Raw genomic sequence first — 18,505 nt, 5'->3', positions numbered from 1 at the left:
TTCAAATTCTGTTTAATTATTTTTTTGTATGTTTATAGTTATCTTAATTACTTATGTATATTGAATGTCTAACCTGTGCTTTAAGTGTATGTATTCATTGCCTGCCAGTCTCATATATACACTGTGTTATTTAGTATGAAAAAAAAATGACTTTTTTGTAAGGAACTCTTAAAATTCAATTTAACAGTTGATTAATTCCTATTGAAATGTGAAACCCTTTTATGCATTAACCTGTCAGCTTATATTCATATCTGATGCTATAAACATTTTTCTTTTACTTATTTCTAGCAATTCAACTTATAATTATATCCTGGTGATATTTCAAATCTCTGGTGAAAATGGTTTGCTCATGTGGTATGGGGAGGTAGGTTTTCTTTGCCATTCAGCTACTTCTTTTAAGAAAAATATCTTAAACCCCTTTCTGTATTTAAGTAATGAAAATACTTTGTATATTTAACACCATACATTTATTTGGCAATATAGGAAAAAGAAAAAATTCAAAAGAATTGACATCCTCTTTTATTTTTCTAGGAGAGACGGGACTATATCTCATTAGGTTTCACAAATAACATATTTGAATGCAGGTATGGAAAAGTTATAAGATGTTTAAAAGTGGGAATATCAATTTATTCAGTTTGCACATGCTAAAGTATTTGTGCTGCTGTTCATAATCAGATACATGTTAAAATAAAAGTCCTGAAAGTTTAAGAACATATGTTTTCAAAAAAGGATTTTTCACAATTGTAATTTAAATTGTAGATTCAACTTTTTTATTGCTAATTTTTGTATATAGTATAATTTATTGCTTCCTTGAACATTTAAGGGTAAATCTTGGAAGTGGTGTATTTACATTGCCTGCCACAAGAACTTTCCTAGAAAAGGGTGCATGGCTGCAGGCAGCTGTTGAAAGGTATTTATCTCTTTGTAAGCTTCCTTCACGTTTTAATGTATTCCATATGAAAGCTGTATGTTTGCAACAACTCTGATAGTATTGAAAAATCAACATTTTCCATCAGTTAATGCCATGAAAACTGGCATTTATCCCATACAATAACCATTAAAGAATCTTTTACAGGAATGGACAGTCTGTTACACTAACCATGACATCAGCAACAGGCCAGACAGATACCTATAACAGTGATTTCCAAAATACAGATGGAGAAATCAATACAATGGCCTCTTTGGTTTACCTAGGTAATTTTTACACACTGTAATCAAAATTTGATGTAGATTTGATTATTCCTTATGTAATTTTATGATTCTATCAAGTACAATTTTATTTATCCAATTTAAACACTGTTCTTGAAAACATATTTTAGTGTCAGGTATATCTCTTTTTCTTTTTTCAGATGAAAGCAATTTTTAGTTTTGTAATTGTATCATTAAATTTTATTAGTGGCAAATGGTGATATGATAAAAATCCTGGCAGTAAAATAATGTTGTTACCTACAGAATCAATAACAATTAGTTTAGAAACAAGGCAAGTGCATGTTTTATCCAGAGAATATTTTCTTCTCTATTTAGGAGGAGCACCAGGAGTGGATCTGACCACATCTGGCCACTACAGCACTGGCTTTCATGGCTGCATTGCTTCTGTCCAGTTTTCTTCAGTTCCCATCAGTGTCTTTTCTTCAGCAGTGTCTGGTGCTGGAGTTTCCTTATGTCAAACTGCTGGGTAAAGAATCATCTCTTTACAAATTCTTTAATATTCAACAGTTGACCCGTCCAAATGTACAGTAAATGCTCTCCAAAAATTAGCATTGGTTGTGAGAAGGGGATTCAAGGAATGATATATCTGCCTGCAAAGACATGGCCCACTAACTTGAGTGTTTTTTACCGACTCAGTAAGAGTGAATAGGTGATGTACCTTTTATTATATGCATTCCATTTGACAATTTATGGGACAATCATTTCAGTGATAAAATTCAATCTAAGTTGATAATTAAACTTTCATGTATTTTTACTGAAGCCAATGGTAGAATAGGTTAGTTTTGTGCTGTTCAGTTTTTAATACTCAAGTCTGAACTTTTTAAGAATGCTAAGGATATGGAGAATGATAAGGAGAACCCCTGATTTATGTCCTTATTTATCACACAAATGAAAAAAGTTTTTGGATATTAACTAACTTTTATCATAATTTTGATAAGCTTTTCTGCATTTTGACTTTATGAAAAAGTTTGTATTGTGAAAGGAAGTAATACTTTTTAGAGAAATTTGAGTACTTAATTCTTGGGACCATTAAGCATGTATTATGGGCTCAAATTACTTCTTAGCTTTTTACATATATACACTCATTGTTGTAGATGTAAAAAATCTCATTTTTATACTAAGAAATATTTATATATGTTCATATTTATACTCAGCGCTTAGCTTTACAGTTTTGTAGAAAGACTTTAATATAAATTTTTTAATGTAAATTGCCCTTTTTTGAAAGAACATTTACATTTCCCTCCAATTTTTTCATTCATTTACATAAAAATGTACAAAGTGTCTTTTTTTTTAATATAATCATTACATTTTTATTGTGGAAATCATTTTCATCATACACTGGTATTCCAGAAGTTTAAATAAATTTACTTTCACTAAAACCACTTTCTGTTATGCCATTCTAGCTGTGTAGGTGCAGGGGTTAATATATGTGTGTTTCTTGCATAGGCTGTCAATAAATAATCTGGTATCTTAGATGATAATAACCTCAAACATGCTACAGATCATTTAAGAAAGAAAACTAAAATACCAAATTTAATCTTTTAAGAACACATCCATTGCTGTATGTTGATGATGTTAAGTTTGTTCAATACGTTATAAATGCAAACATTTGGCAAAAAACACAGTAGCTCTCCCTTTTATGTATAAGAAATATTCATCTTAATTTTAATGCAAAGACTCCAAAATAAGTGTTATCTTATTGATAACATTAGTAGTAAATCTTTGAAGAAAATGTTCCGGCACCGAATTGCAGCACTTATTGCGTTAGCCTGTTGATAGCTGTTCGGGTTGGGGAGATCTATTTGTAATCGATATTAGATTTTTCTACCTAGAATACACTGCTGTAATGCCATCATTCCTTGAATTAGCAAATTTGCCCTGGTTTTATTTTGATGTGACAGCATTATTTCATACAATGACAATGATTACTTCTGCATTATCTAAATGGATAAAAAAATAACGTATCAAATCCTCATTAATATCTACTAAAAAGACCCAAGTTGTATGGAGGAAAACGTTTGTGGAAACACTTGGAACTAATTCATTTCATAAGGAAATGATATAAAACAAATGATTAAAACCAAAGAGCAGAGGTGGATTAAGCAATGGTTTGTGAGCATGGTAATTTTTAGAAAAATTATGTTTTAATATAATTTTAATCATATTAAATTTTTTTTCAAAGATTTGCACCAAATATGATTTAAAAAAATAGATTTGAAGTAAAATCCTGTATTGAATTATAATGGACCATACTTGGGTCGAGGTTGAAATTACGAGACGGCGGCACCCTTCTAAGTAAAACCCTTTTTAATGACCTCAATGGGGTGAAAGTGGATTGCGATTGTGGCACCAAAAATCAGATCTGTGAAAGACCGGGTCTATGGGGTCTGTGCAAATGAAAATTGTGAAAATTTTACTGGAACCAGTTTTTAAAATGGGCTTTAAAACTACCAGCAGATTCATGTGGAATAAAAGAAATAAGGTCAAAGTTTGAAGATTAAATATTTCCTTTAAAAGTTTCGCGTTTTTTTAAAACATACATTTAAAAATGAAATACATTTAAAATTGGTTTTAAAAAAAATAAGTGATACCCATTAACCCCTATAGGAGGCGCCACATACCAATCCTCCATTCTCATTCAGACTGAAGGGGTGTGTGGTTTCATTGTAGGGTCATTGACAAATTGCGATTTTAGAAAACTCTTTTGTCAGTCTACGTGTCAGACGGCAGTCATTATGAGATCGGATAGCGTTCGCCGATAACGGACAATGAAACAGAACAATGCTCTCTAATCACTATCTTAAACTTAGCCTGTCCCCCTCACTATACATATAATACGGAAGCCCTAATTGAAACCATGTGGCGGTCGGTTTGTTTTCAGATTGCATTTCCTGCTTAGACGTTGCAAGTGGCAGAGTTGTGTGGTAATGGTGTCGTGGGCCTCTCAGACTTGCTAAGATCCACAAGGAATATCTAACGTGCACATTCTTATTCACTTTCGGGTGGATGAGATTGGCAGTAAAGAACTTAGAAGTATGTTACTGGTGCGGCGTGTTCTACTCGCCGTCTTGTTTCTTATTCTGGATTACACCACGGCAAGAAGCAGTGGTAAGTTTCTGTTGACATTGACATTTTTGATGTAATATATTTGGCTCGTTTGGTGATCTAGTTCTAGTATAATGCCACTAAATGCATTTATATTGCCTGTGAGATACGCAACTGTAGCTCGATCCGTGGCCTGGGCGGTAGGGAGTTGCTCTAGCCACCTGGTCAGTGCATGCAATAAAACACCAAGAAATCATCGCTGCCCTGCAAATGTTGCTTATTACCTTGCTGGGAAACATTGCAACTAAAATACTGCCAGATGGGATTCAGATGGTGAAATTCAAATACAGTTAAATCCACAATTGTTTTACATTATAATTTCTTTAAAACTTTATATCAACTATTTTATATAGCCCACAAGCAATAAATGCATGAATGCTCGTCTCATAATTGGAATATGCATCCTGGAGCACCCCAGTCTCAGTATTTTTAAAGATGGGTCAAAAATTTTGAACATTAGCCAGGTCTTACTACTTTTACAGATGTCACTTAAGTAGATATTGTTTGCAAAAGAGCTTTGCAATTAATCCATAAAACTGAAACAGCATTACTAGAAGAAATGTGATTATTTGTATTAAAAATGCTTTTGATCTTGTTTTTGATTAATAATATATTATAATTATAATATATTATAATAATTTTCTGATGATTTATTGCAATGCAAAGTTACCATTTTCTAATGATATTGAAAATGGCAATTCTGCATTGCCTGAAAGCAAACCTTTATTATGTCCTACTTGAACCACCTGGCAGTTTTTCACAATGCTTTCGTCTTTCTTTAAAACCTGGTCATGGTTATCTGTGTATCATGTTAGCCAAGATTTAGCTGCACCAATTCCTTTTATACTGATACTAAACTCTGTACATTTCATATGAAGAAAATCTTCCTTATTAGTATCAAGTTACTCTAATTGTACTTTAGAAACCCATATTTCATGGCACCACAGGATAAGGTTTTTTATTATGTATAATTGGTCTGACAAGGAGAGAGGTAGAATTTCTAATAGATATAATTCATATGAACCAATGAACTTTACGGCAAAGAATTTAAAAAAATGTTATTATGCTTCATATGAACAGATTGGCATTGCTGGCAAAGCATGTTGATCATAGCAGAAAAATACTTAGAAATGAAAAATTGAGAAGTGAATATTAAGTATTTTTACATGGAACTGAAAACTGAGTTACAACTGTAAAATGTTGATTTTTTTAGCTCTTTAAAAATGATGATTCTTAGGCTATCATTTTGATATAGATCAGAAATTTCAAACATTTTTGAGAATTTTAAGGTACTAGACTTCTGGCATTCACTTGAAATATATTCCTTCATGGTTAAGTGGTTCTAAGAATTGTAGTGTGTGTAAGGTCACCCAGAATGTGCTGGGGAGGTTAGTGTTGCCCATTTACCTTGTATTTACGGAGAGCAGGTGAGGAAAATGGCACTGGGGCCCTCCTAGGAGTAGAACCACAACCCCCAACTTGTGTTTAACATTAAAATAGCCAGTGAAGGATTCAGCTGAAATTGGAATCTCTAATTTTTCTCCTGAATACAGATTACATGTATAAATGTTTCATAGATATGTCATACTATAAATTGTGAATTGGAAGCATCAGCTAGAGCTACAATATGACTGTAGATAATAGTATCTGCATACAGAAATTGTTTAGTCCCAAATTTTAAAGGATTCACAGTAGTAAGATGCTATATTTTTTATTTTGAGATTTGCAAATATCAAAGTTGGAGGTACAGCATTACATATATATACAAGAGGCGTAACTTTATATTGTATCAAGATGTCAAGATGATAGTTTACTCGCACTCTGAGTATCATTGTTTTGGCTACGTAAAATTGATATTGATGGGATTGTTTGAGAACCTTACATACCTACATGTTAGCAGTGTGGTGGGGAATCATTTTAGTCTGTTTATCCATTTGCTTGTAACAAAAAAAAAAGTTACTCTTAAAATTCCTAGTATGTATGGAAGTACATGAATGATGAAATACAGATGTCATAGGGTGCTTTCACAGAGATTTAGATCGATCTAAAGATTAAGTTTTAGATCGACCTAACTCCCTGGGGGTTCACGCTAAATTGCAGTCAGCCGAGCGGGCACCATAGTTAATTACCCCCTTACAGCTTTTAGTAGGCGGGACAGACGCTTAAAGGGATAATAACTCTTCGTATGAGATCTATATTTCACAATAAAAACATTGTGAATAACTCATAGAAATGTAATATATTCTGTTTTACCACAAAAACGGAAGTTATAGCTATTATTCTGATATCTGAGCTTGTCTTTAGACCACGTGATCTCCATTGATGGCTATACTCTGTTAAAATCTCTTAAGAGATTTTAACAAAAAAACAAACTTTTTGGAAAAAAACCAGGGACTAACTTTGAATGTAAAAATGGATTCATTAACCATTGGTAAGTTTGGGAAAATTGTTGTTTACTCCAGGAAAATTCATTTTTTGGCCGAAATGAAGAGTTGTTATCCCTTTAAGCCGGCCAAGCTGACAGTAATCTAGTGAGACTTCCCACAGGGATAGATCGATCTAAAAATCTATGGAAATGAGGTGTTAGTGATACCCCCTCCCACCCCACCCCCCCAAAAAAAAAGGGAGGGGGAGATATAAAGAAATAAAAAGAAAAAGAAGACATTCAAGGTAATTTGGAGTTCTAGATTCTTATGTCAGTTGCTTTTAAAATATGTGGAATCATTGTGCTGATCATGATTTTGAATCAGTTATTCCGTAGAATGAAAACTAAGTGCACAGTAATTTCCGCAGTTGATTCATGATGTCAAGTATGGGCTGTTGTACTCATATATGTAGAACAGCTAGGATGGAATGCTGTTACCACTCACTTGGAGTGTAAGCACGCACACTTGAACTTAGGTAAATCACAGTTGAAAGAAGCAATAGTATACAGAATATACCTGGATTTCATAGGGTCAAGGATCTACAACTCATCCAGAATTTATTCAGAACTTACCCACGCAGAACTCCTAAAAAAAGAAGCATTCTAGCAATAAATCAAATTCAACTTAATGAAAATACGAGATAGGTTAGGTCCCTAGTTTAGTTGGATTCCTTTACAGTTACCAAAAGGTTAACCAATCAATTGCCCACATTTGAACTTTAGAATGACAGAAGTTGTCTGATCATTAAAGCAATAAATCAACTTTGAGATTAATTAGTGGATAGTCTGAATTCCCCAGTCTGAGTAATAGGCAAACATGTCTATCTCCTCCTTCCTGTAAACTGTTGCTTTAAATGTTTAAGTTTAATATTTAATTCCAGTTTATGGAGATAGTATACTCCTTTTAAGCTCCTGCAAAGAAACTTTTAATATTATATCTTGTCAGCCTCTATCATATGAGAGCATTTGATCCTATTGTGTAAAGAGGCAATCAGTCTGTATCAGAATTGTTGGGATGTATTAGTTTATATATAACTGAACAGGGATGGATGAAAATGTGCCAGCCCTGAAATCCCTATGTGTAAACATGCTTTAATTTGTAACATTTAATTTGTTACATAATCTTTATTAGATCCCTACTGGGACAGAAACCAGGTAGACTATATCAGGGAGTGATTAGATGATAAATATCCACTTAAACTGTTTGGGATTTTAAAGTGTATTTTACACAGTGTTCATAGATTTGGATATAAATTTTAGTATTTTTAAATACTTGGAAGTAGGTAGATGTACATATTATTAACAATGGAAATCATCTGAGATAGCCCAAAATGAGACTTTCAGCACTGAGGAACTTTGACACAGGTGTACAGCAACAGTACTAGAACTGAGACCAAAAGATTCCATTAATGTGATCATTGTTCAATCTACAATTGAATTTTTCCCTATGTGACCTCAAGGTGATGCCAGAGAATTCTAATAGTATCTTCACATAATGTAGATCTATGCAATAGCGGTAGCATGAAGCTACTACCGATGCTTTAAAAAATCGTAAAGAAGATCGTATACCATTTCATCATACAGCAACGATAGCAAATGTAATCTAGGCTTTAAGTTGTGAGACTGAAATTATTCCCATTTGTAGCTTCATGCACTCCATTACTGCCATGCAATGAAGATGTTATGTTTAGTAATCATTAAAGCACAGTGTGAAGTGTATTTTGTATTAATTAAATGTTATGGCATATGCTCAGTGCTCTGTTTATTACTTCTATGTCTGGTTTCCTACTACCTCCCAGACTGGTGCTGTGTAGAAAAGCTTCCAAAAACACCTTAGAAAAGGTCACTGTTGCTATGAACTTGCATTTTTACTCTTGATTGCTGTACTGCTAGTTTGTAAGCAAGCTCTGGATTTAGATCTTAGTAGATAAAATTGGTTTGGCTCCAAAAGGTGTTATGAGAAAGGGGGCAGGATTCTGTCAAACCTTCTGTTTCCTTTCATTAAGTGTTTCCTGAGGAGCCATCTATCATTTGTGAGAGGTGATAATAAACCTTCTCTTATTGTCAGTGGGGAAGTGTCAAATGTCAGCTGGGCATAACTATTTGTTCTTACACACTTTCATTAATATTTTGATTTTGGAATCGGCAAAAATTTGAGGTGGCACAGTAAGGTCAAATAACCAGTTAATGTGCACGAATTATTTTGTTAATTTTTTTGTTTGCACATTTATGATAAATGGAGTTTATAATCAGGCCTACCCAACTACCAGACTCGGCATTGAATGATCCTGAATTCACTGGTAGATCAGACCACACTACCCGTTTTCAAGGTGTGCGTCAGAACTTGCTGCAAAATGACACTGCTCTTGCCTAGTATTCGATGTGATAGCGATGATTCTGAGCTGGGTTGGAAAGTAGTGCATCTCATCTCAAAATTTGTTCTGGGGTATTATACTGTGAAATGTGTACTGACGCACACCTTGAAAACGGTTTGTGTGGTGTGATCTAATGTTGAATTCGGGATCATTCGCTTCTGAGTCTGGTAGTTGGGTAGGCCTGATAATGAATGACAAAGAAATGAGCGGCAATTTATTACAGTAAACCTAAGCATGAAGTCATAAAGTATGTATATTGTGCCAAGTATTCTGGTAATGACTGGATCTTTTCAATGGGAAAAATTTAATCAATCTTTCAGATACATAATTTTGGGATCATTAAAAATATATATCTGTTTACAGTGTATCATCTGTGCTGCTTTTTTTCTATATATATAATAGAACTATATATAAGATAGACAGCTTTTCATTGATGTTTCTGTCGCTCAATAGGAATATGTTACAATTTTAAGAATTTCTGACTTGAAAAAATACAGTATCTGCAAAATTCCCAATTTTCCCCATAAAAAGATTGGGTCATTAGGTTTCTACTCCAGTACTCAATTGGGCCTGTAAACCCAATGTTTGGACTCGGTTTTTGGGGCAATGAACAGTTTATATTTATTATAACAAGTGCAAGGTCAAAGAGTTTTCCTTAATGCATTTTCCACCCTTTTCACTTGAAACTGCACCAAATTCCTCCATTTGGATAGTGCACTTAAAGTGCCCCAATATATTATAGACTGGGATGTGAATAGTTTACAAAGATAGTCATTGTAGGCATTAGTCTGTAGAGACCCAGTTTGATACATGGGCTCTAATATCACAGAATGGTCCTCATTTTCTTGTTTCTCAGACACACACAAAAAGCTGAAAAAATGAAAGATTGTGTTATATAACATCAGGCATCAGTATCAATCAGACATGTCCCCTCCAGTCAAACATGGACAGTTATAACGTTTAACACATCTTTTTCATCCCCAGATGCTTCCCTTGATATCATCCAAGCTTTGAACATCAGTCATGAGCAGCAGGGAGTTATCCCAGTGCCTGGGGTCAAGCCAGATTACCTGACTGCCTGGCAGCTACGGCCACAGTTTGTCCGCCATCCACTTCCTCAGGGATTACTAGATCAGTTCACAAAGCGCATCAGTGAAGGATTTAGTTTACACATGATTCTCAAGCAGGCACGGAACTCTGTGGCCTCACTACTAACCATATCTCTAGCTAAAAGTCATATGCCAAAGTTGCACATTATTTCAAACTCCAGACATAGACATTTGTTGATTAAATACTGCAGTGGAAACTGCACCACTCTGTCCACTTTAAAACTTTTTTCACCTTTTACAAATCACACAAAATGGAGTAAAATTCTCTTCACTGTTAGTGAAGAATATATTCAGGTCTTAGTGGATTGCAGGAAATTGTTGGTTATCCCACTGGAAGTTCCCTTGAATGTCCACACTTTGTTCAGGGATGCTTCAGTTTATTTTGGACAGGATGGCAATAACAAAACTAAGTTTGTGGTAAGTGTGCCTGCCCAAAACATGTGGAATATATGTATATATATTCATATATAAGCCAAAAATCTCAGTCTAATGTATGTTTCAGTTCTTTTTCACATGAAAAAAAGAAATAAAAATATGTGAGACAGAACCTAGCATTTCCTAAGTGTCGAACAAAGTACTTCAACTTGTATGTTAAAAGCTTCAGTTTCACACATACAAATATTACTTTTAAGTCGACCTAGATTGCAAATTCCGTAGTGTTTTTATGATGGTTCTCTCTTGTTTCGACCTTTGGTAAAATGACTTTTGTTACAAGAGAAATGAACTGCCCTTTTGGCTAGGAAAAAGATTTGTTTTGTGAATGGGTTCTGTGAATGTGCATAGGTTTTGCAACAAAAAGATTTGCCTTTTTCCAGAAAAGAGCCCCATCCTTTGAAATTGTTGAGGACATACCTAAATTAAGTAGGAATAAAGTGCAATATGAATTTATTGATGTACCTTTATCTTTTTCAGATCTTTATGTCAATGTGTATGTCTACGACACTTGTAGGTTGTACATTTATAAAAAGCTAGGTTGTCTTATAAATTATAACTTTTTTCTAAGGGTTCTGTCCAGGTTGTCAAGTTGTTTCCTCATATTGTGGAGAGGAGACTTTGGAAATGCAAGCAAAAGCAGGAAGAGACAGGTGCGTCTACAAAACCTACAGCAGTATCAATCTTTTCTTAATTTCATTACATTATGCTAGGGTTGGTGTCTGTTTGTTTTGGCATCAACTCAATTAACAAATTGACATCTAGTGTTGTCATACCTGTTAAGTTGCGCCATTTCTATATTTTCTGACATTTGCTGTAATTGATAAGAAAATTAATCGTAACACCTACTTGCCATTTGTTTTTGTTATTGTCTGTGCAGTTAATAGTTTTCAGGTTTGGAGGTGCCATAAATCTCTTTGAGACTGAGAATAGTCTATTTAACTTGAAATGTATGAGAAATAATTAAAAGGCATTGATTCTATGCACTTCTACTGAATATACTAGCATATTCAGACATACACATTACCCCAACATACTGAAGTGAATGAACATGCTAAAAGTTACATAGTACATATACATGAATTTACAAAGGTGTGCATTCAGTCACTCATCACTGGTCATTTCAGTTGTAAATCCACCAACTGAGCAACCCCAGCAAGATGCCCTTAACACTCTGGGAAACAATAATGCTTTGCCAGCTCCTCTAGAGTATCAAGTCCAGCAGTTGTCAATGATGGTGGATATGCTAAAACAACAAGTAATTATAAATTTATCATCATCATTATTTAGTACATTATTCAAAGTGAATTTGGGAGAGTCCATGCAAGTTCCACATATTCATCAAAACTCATTAAGACAGATGCCATTATTATTTGTTTCAGAACAAAGAAATTTTAGCTAGACTAGACTACTTGGAAACTTGTGAATGTCGTCCACTGTGTTCACATAATGGTGTTACATACAGAGAGGGGGAAATGTGGCAGCAAGATCCATGTAACTTTTGTGTTTGTCAGGTAAGACTGAGACATCTTTGGCTTCTCAAGAACTGATAGTGAGCTTTTCTTTGCGGATGTTCTAAAGGTTATGTATTGTGTAAATGATAATGATTTTTAAGAATATTTTAGTTGAAATTTGTGATTTTTGCCCACAAGAACTGTCCTTTGTTAGCAAATTTAGTAAACACTGTGGTGAACTGTAGGTAACTTTTATTTCTTCAGGCTTTGTTTTCATTATTTGATTAAAATATTTGTTATCTGTATGGGCAATGATAACCAAGTCCAAAAATATGTTTATGTTTTTTTCAGAATGGAAGACCTTCCTGCAGCATAATGTGGGACAAGCCCCAATGTTATAGTATGTACATGGTCTTGTAATATATTATACTAATAAGTTTGATTTTAAATGTTTGAACCAAGAAAAAAGTGAAATTTCAAATTATCGTATTGTCTTATTAAAGTTCTTAGAAAGTAATGTGTCTTAAGTGTATTAATAGCTTTTCTATGTGAATGACAACTAGAATTGTGATGACTTCTGACATAAGTTCAAGAGACATAACATTGGTGATGCTGGAAATTGGATTAGGATTTATTTGCTTATCAAAAATCTTAGTAGATGGGTAAATTGAACTCTCAGCTACATAGTTTACCTCTTCAAGGACCCACTGAAATCTCAGCAGCCTTACTGAAGTGCATTTTTAGGTCAGTTGAAATCTTAGCAGCCCAGTTGAAGCATATATCTGGGTTGTCTAGTTATTCTTAGTTTTTAGGGGAGTTATTACATAAGAAAGTTACACAGAGGTTATGGTGAGTATCACTTAGTACACAGATGTTTTACTATTCATTCACCAATGGGCTAAAATATTAGCAGAGGTATATGGCCATTAATTTCAAACCCCATCCCATGTAAATATAGAGAAATGGATGGTGTTTTAAGCAGAATAATTTTTCAAAAAACTGTCAGGTTGTGTTTTTCAAGACCGCAAAATGTGGCATCTGAGAGATAATAACATCAGGGATATTGACCATGATTACTGATTTTAAACTATTTATTTGGGTGGTTTTTATACAGCCACTGTAAATGGCTAGATATATTCAGATTGTCTGCATTGTTGCTGTCCGACACACGATGTTTGCCCCAAATCTGCCCAACCATACTTTTGTTTTACTTTAAATTTACTGAGTGGCTTTGTTTGGCAAAGAAGCAGGTTGCTTTCGAAAATCAGCACGATCAGTTTACATTTACAGTAATTATTCTGTTTTTATTTTATTTTATTTTTTTTTTTGCACAATTTTGGTTACATTCACCCCATTTTTTTTACCTTAAATTTACTAAGTGGCTTTGTTTGGTAAAGAGGCAGGTTGCTTCCGAAAATTGGCATGATCGATTTACATTTACATTTTTCTTGTGTGTGTGAAATTTTCAGTTTTTACACATAAGCATTTTCAGTGGCTTTTATGTCCCATGGAACTGAATTACTAACTAGTTTTTCAATCTCCATGTTACCTGTAGTACATAATATAAGAGGGTAAGAGTGATTATGCTGTTTTAAAACATACTGTAACATTTTGTGCATTTTTTTCTGCATAATGTCTGAGCATTTGTCACCTTTGCTTCCTTGTTTCCTGTATGGTGTCTGTATATTTGCCAGCTTTGTTGTCTAGTTGTAGACATCAGTGATTACACATAATTTATGTTTGAGATTTATGTTTGAAGTTTATAATTTTTTCATTGTCATATGTTGAATTAATGTAAAAACAACTATCAAATGCATCATTTATGGCTATTTCTCAAGCTAATTTTGTATCTTTTCAATGTGTGGGCATACATGCCCCATCTCCATCTCCTGTGGCACCTGCATTTTCTGTTCACCACACATATAAGGAAAATGGAAACTTTTTGCCTGAACATTTGGATGATAAAGTTGGATGGCTAACAGGATGAAGGCCTGGTTAGGGCATGGCCTCTCAGCATGTGGGCAGGTTTTCCTGGAGTGAAGTTTTTCTACCATTATCCCAGCCAGATATATGTAGCAGATTGGTCCCAGCTGTGTTGATGTGTATACAAAAAACAATGGATGTAGTGTTATTGAACCCTTGTGCACTAGATGTTGGTTAAACAGTATTATCCAGATTTTTCACTCATGCCTTCATTGCATTTATAAAGAGTTGTCTGTGAACCTGTATATGAGAGGAATGTGGAGTGAAAGAATAAAGAAATGGATCAATGTGTGCAGATGCTGACAATTATTGTAAAGCCTAGTAGAAATAATGAGTGATATTTATTTGATATGCATCCAAATTCACATGCAGTGATCGAGGAAGGTTATAAACTTGGTTCTTGTTTTCTTTTTTGGAGCACCATGTGTGTGAATGAGTATTGATGATCAAATAAAGCCAGATAGCAGACATGACAGCTGAAGAAAATCTTGTACTTAAACTGTCATGGCAGATGACATCAGTGATATGCAAAGTAGCAACAAAGCTGGAGCATTAGTAACACATTGAAACCATACTCAGTATGCTTAAACTTTTTTGGGGTAGTTAAATGTTGATGCTTGTCAGTGTAAACACCCTGTGTGGTTTCCTGCTGGATATTCATTGAAGCTAACATGCTGACAAGCTTTGCTATCTCTCGGCTGCTGGAGATCTAGTTAACAGAATTTATGGCCAAGGTCAATAGAGGCAACAGAGTAATAGCTGTTTCCGCAGCATGATAGACTTGTTGACTACTCACTGCAAAAAAAGTTTAAGAAAAAAAAAATGTTGGAAAAAATATTACGGTTTTAGTTAAGTGAAGTGACAGATTGAACAGTTGCTTGCTTGTCCAGCTTTGGCAGATTGTCGGTCACTGGTTCAGGTTTAATTGAATTTTTTACTTCCTTTACACACCATTTTTTTCTGAAATGGAAAGCAAAATTTTTCAGTGGATAGCAATGATCTTTCAGACTTAAATTAGAAAATTTAGTTTGACAAGTGCAGTGATTAGTCTGGTCTGATAAACTGGTGAGAAGTATGGAATATTGGAAAAAAATCTATTTTGACTTATAGAGAAATATCAGTTGAGAAACTACTGGACACATGTAACACAATTCTTCCAGATCCTTGTGTGTCTAGCCCATGTCAGAATGGAGGCACATGTGTCAGTAACCCTGGGTACCATAACTACACATGTCAGTGCCCTCCCACATGTTATGGACCAGAGTGTCAGTATAGAAGAAATCCCTGCGTGTATGAGCTGGATCAGGGGACATGTGGGGGAAGTGTTACCAGGTACTACTTTGACAGATATCAGATGAAGTGTTTGCAGTTCCTTTATACAGGTCAGTAAGACATGATGGTTGACATACTTGATTCAGAGAAAGTTTTGATTAGTTTGGTATTACACTGTTGATATCTGCATATATATATAATTATTTGTTTGAACAAACTTATTGGTGTCAGATCAATAAAAGATTTAAACAGAGGGAAAAAATAAAGAAAATTCATCACGTTCCATTTGGCATATTGAAACTTGTATAAAAAATGGTATTATCAAGTAGAAACTTTGGTAAGATATTCATATGTTGCATCACTATTGGGATGTCAGGAAAGGTGTTCATCAAAAATGTTTAGATTTAAGCATTACAAAGAGTAATTCTAAAAACTATTTTCAAGGTTGTGGTGGAAATCCCAACAATTTTCAGACCTTGGAGGATTGTGAAGGACAGTGTTCTCTAGGTGCTTGTTGTCACAGGATTCACTCTCCATCTGTTTCCAATCTTCAGCCAAGCATGGCTTGTCAGGTATGTTACAGCCAGGAATTTATCATGAGCTGCCCTCATGAATTCAGGGCCATTCATTGCATCTAATAGCACAATTATTTGTTTTCCTTCTGTTAATAACACCTTATCTCTTGCGTAAATGTATTTTTGACATTCCTTCCAATTTATTGCGAGAAAATTGCACCAAGTTTAAATGGTTTTTCTTACTGTTAAATAGATGCCTTATATGATTGAAAATTGAACTTTGCAGTGTAAGAAATCTTGTACTATTTTCTCCATCATATGCAGGTGGACACTTTAGCCAACTGTAGACAGATGTCCAGCCAGTCTCCAGGTCAACTGTTGGAAGTGGTGTCCTTTGAGCCTGGTGCCCAGTGCCAGCCGGACACCTGTGCTGCACCTCAAGGATGTACCTATGGCAACAGTTCTTTCCCCTATGGTACAAGATTCAGGATTGGTTGCCAAGAATGCTTGTGCTTAAAGGACATTGGAATAGACTGCAGGTTACTTTGTTTTGTTTTTCTTACTTACGCTGTGCATGTGTGAACATGCAGTTTTGACTCAGTAGACAGACTGGATAAGATAATATTAGTTTTCCCAAAAGATACCAAAAGCAATATTTCCTCTTGCAATGGGTCAGTTAGAATATAGGACAATGTTACCACAGTGTTAAGCCAATGAGAACAGAGATTTTGTACTCAAAAATTATTAATGTTGTTAATTTTTTTATATTGTGAGTTTGGTCTAACATTTCCCATGAGTGGACAAGACCTTAGTCTGAATTTTATGTTCATCTTATGTTTGCCCAAAGATTTTTTGGTGATGGACTGGGAGGCTTGGAGAGACTTCATTGCTTCCCTTTTAACACTGGTAGATAGCAAAAGCAATAATGATGACAGTTTTGGTTAATCAAACAAGTCTGTTCTTTGTTTTAGGTGTGTGACAATGACCATGAGAAAGGAGATTCGGGATATGACATCTGAGGAACTGGAACGTTTCCAGAATGCTGTAAAGCAATTGAGAAAAGGACCAGATAGTCAATGGGAGCAGTTCCGTAACTTGTACATGACCCATGCAATACAGGGGAGAAGCACTTTGCTGTTCTTGCCTTGGCATCGTTTGTTTCTAAGGCGCATGGAACAAAAGCTGCAGGAAGTGGATTGCAGTGTTTCCCTGCCTTACTTCGATTTTACCACTGATGCCCATAATTTTTCCACTGCTATTATATGGCAACCTGGGTACTTTGGTGGCAATGGCAGAGGAGGTTGTGTGCCAGACCATCGCTTCCAACACAGCCTCTGGGATCCGTGCATCATACGCCATTTTGACACAAGTGTACAAATACCGAGCATGCTAGAAGTGGCCATTGCTGTGGCAGGTGATGATTATATGGAGTTGAGTCACTGCTTGGAAGCCATTGCTGCATATATTCATCTCTTCGTTGGTGGAGACTTTGCTACAACTTCAGCACCTTATGACCCATTGTTTTTCGCAATTCACTCTTACATTGACATGTTATTCTGGCAATGGCAAAAGAAGCATGAAGACATTATGAATTCTATTCCTTTCAAAACTTCTGTGCTAATGCCATTCAGTGTTCAGGTTTCTAAAACTCTTAGTTCAGAAGCAGATTTGTGTGTGACATACTCCTTGCCTTCAAGGGGACAGCCATGTAATGACACTGAAAGTGTCTTCAGCCCAGAAGGCTATAACATTCTTGGATTCAACAGGCAAGGGTTTGACAGACAGGGATATGATTCTGCAGGGTTTGATGTAAATGGTGTGGACAGGAATGGAAACCCTGATACAAGAAACCTGTATCGCTTTGATGGCTACAACACATTTGGTTATGATAGATCTGGATATGATAGGATGGGATTCAACAGATATGGTTACAACAGAAATGGTAAGGATCAAACAATTTCCTGAGTTGTGTGTGCCCAAACACAATGGTTTTTTATGTACAGACACAGTAGTATGTCTGTACACTGCCTTTCCCTGAATCTGTCCATTTTGTCAAAGCAGGGGCCAGGCTGTGCACATTTCTTGTTTAATTGTTAAATGATATAAAAATATTAAATTTCCATATTTGTTGTATAAAAGTCAGCATGCTGTTGTTGGTTTTTTAAATGTTTAAAGCCTTCCAGACATTATTACTTTAAGTACATTCAGAGGTGTAAAATTAAGTTGACTATTTTGGATATTTTACCACAGGTTATAACAGAGACGGATTTGATGTAGCTGGTTATGATTCCTTTGGCTATGACAGATATGGCTATGATGTGAATGGTTATGATCAATTTGGATATGATAAACAGAGACTGGACAGACAAGGCAACCCAGACACTAGTGGCAGATTTAACACTGAAGGATTTGATTTGTATTGCTATGATACACAAGGTAAAGAGAAAAAGTCAGGATATTGTTTTGATTTGGTATTTAAGTATGGTCATAAATAAGTTAAGATATTATTAAACCACAACATTTTTGTTTGATTCATTTTCTGTAGTTGTAAATGCACTTGCCCTTCTCATTTATGTTTTGAAATAAAAAAAAAAATTGAGAACAGAAAATTATGCATGAATGAAAT

At 34.9% G+C, this 18,505-nt stretch overlaps 2 protein-coding genes across 5 annotated transcripts in view; both read left to right on the top strand.

The window, feature by feature from the left end:
- LOC106175256 (uncharacterized) overlaps window positions 1-2,591 on the top strand; it is a 35,322-nt gene extending 32,731 nt beyond the window's left edge. For both annotated transcript variants that reach the window (XM_013557178.2, XM_013557169.2), the window contains 5 exons: window positions 289-364; window positions 532-584; window positions 824-910; window positions 1,076-1,194; window positions 1,525-2,591. In XM_013557178.2, the coding sequence (XP_013412632.2) occupies window positions 289-364; window positions 532-584; window positions 824-910; window positions 1,076-1,194; window positions 1,525-1,679 (490 nt within the window). In that variant the 3' untranslated portion in view covers window positions 1,680-2,591. The remainder of the gene's footprint in view (window positions 1-288; window positions 365-531; window positions 585-823; window positions 911-1,075; window positions 1,195-1,524) is intronic.
- Window positions 2,592-3,928: 1,337 nt separating this feature from the next.
- Window positions 3,929-18,505, top strand: part of LOC106175221 (uncharacterized) — a 44,098-nt gene continuing 29,521 nt past the window's right edge. For 2 of the 3 annotated variants that reach the window (XM_087001322.1, XM_087001321.1), the window contains exons 1-11: window positions 3,930-4,317; window positions 10,099-10,640; window positions 11,227-11,308; window positions 11,783-11,913; window positions 12,038-12,169; window positions 12,461-12,509; window positions 15,253-15,474; window positions 15,809-15,936; window positions 16,204-16,418; window positions 16,851-17,821; window positions 18,130-18,315. In XM_087001322.1, coding sequence (XP_086857448.1) covers window positions 4,245-4,317; window positions 10,099-10,640; window positions 11,227-11,308; window positions 11,783-11,913; window positions 12,038-12,169; window positions 12,461-12,509; window positions 15,253-15,474; window positions 15,809-15,936; window positions 16,204-16,418; window positions 16,851-17,821; window positions 18,130-18,315 — 2,731 coding nt within the window. In that variant the 5' untranslated portion in view covers window positions 3,930-4,244. Of the gene's footprint in view, window positions 4,318-10,098; window positions 10,641-11,226; window positions 11,309-11,782; window positions 11,914-12,037; window positions 12,170-12,460; window positions 12,510-15,252; window positions 15,475-15,808; window positions 15,937-16,203; window positions 16,419-16,850; window positions 17,822-18,129; window positions 18,316-18,505 lie in introns of all 3 variants that reach the window. The other variant, XM_087001323.1, reaches the window with a different exon arrangement.

The sequence above is a fragment of the Lingula anatina genome, chromosome 1 (assembly GCF_051362555.1).
Source record: "Lingula anatina isolate TDL-2025a chromosome 1, LinAna3.0, whole genome shotgun sequence".
Classification (NCBI taxonomy): domain Eukaryota; kingdom Metazoa; phylum Brachiopoda; class Lingulata; order Lingulida; family Lingulidae; genus Lingula; species Lingula anatina.
Note: the sequence above shows the minus strand (reverse complement) of the source record. Positions and strands in the feature narration are given on the sequence as shown.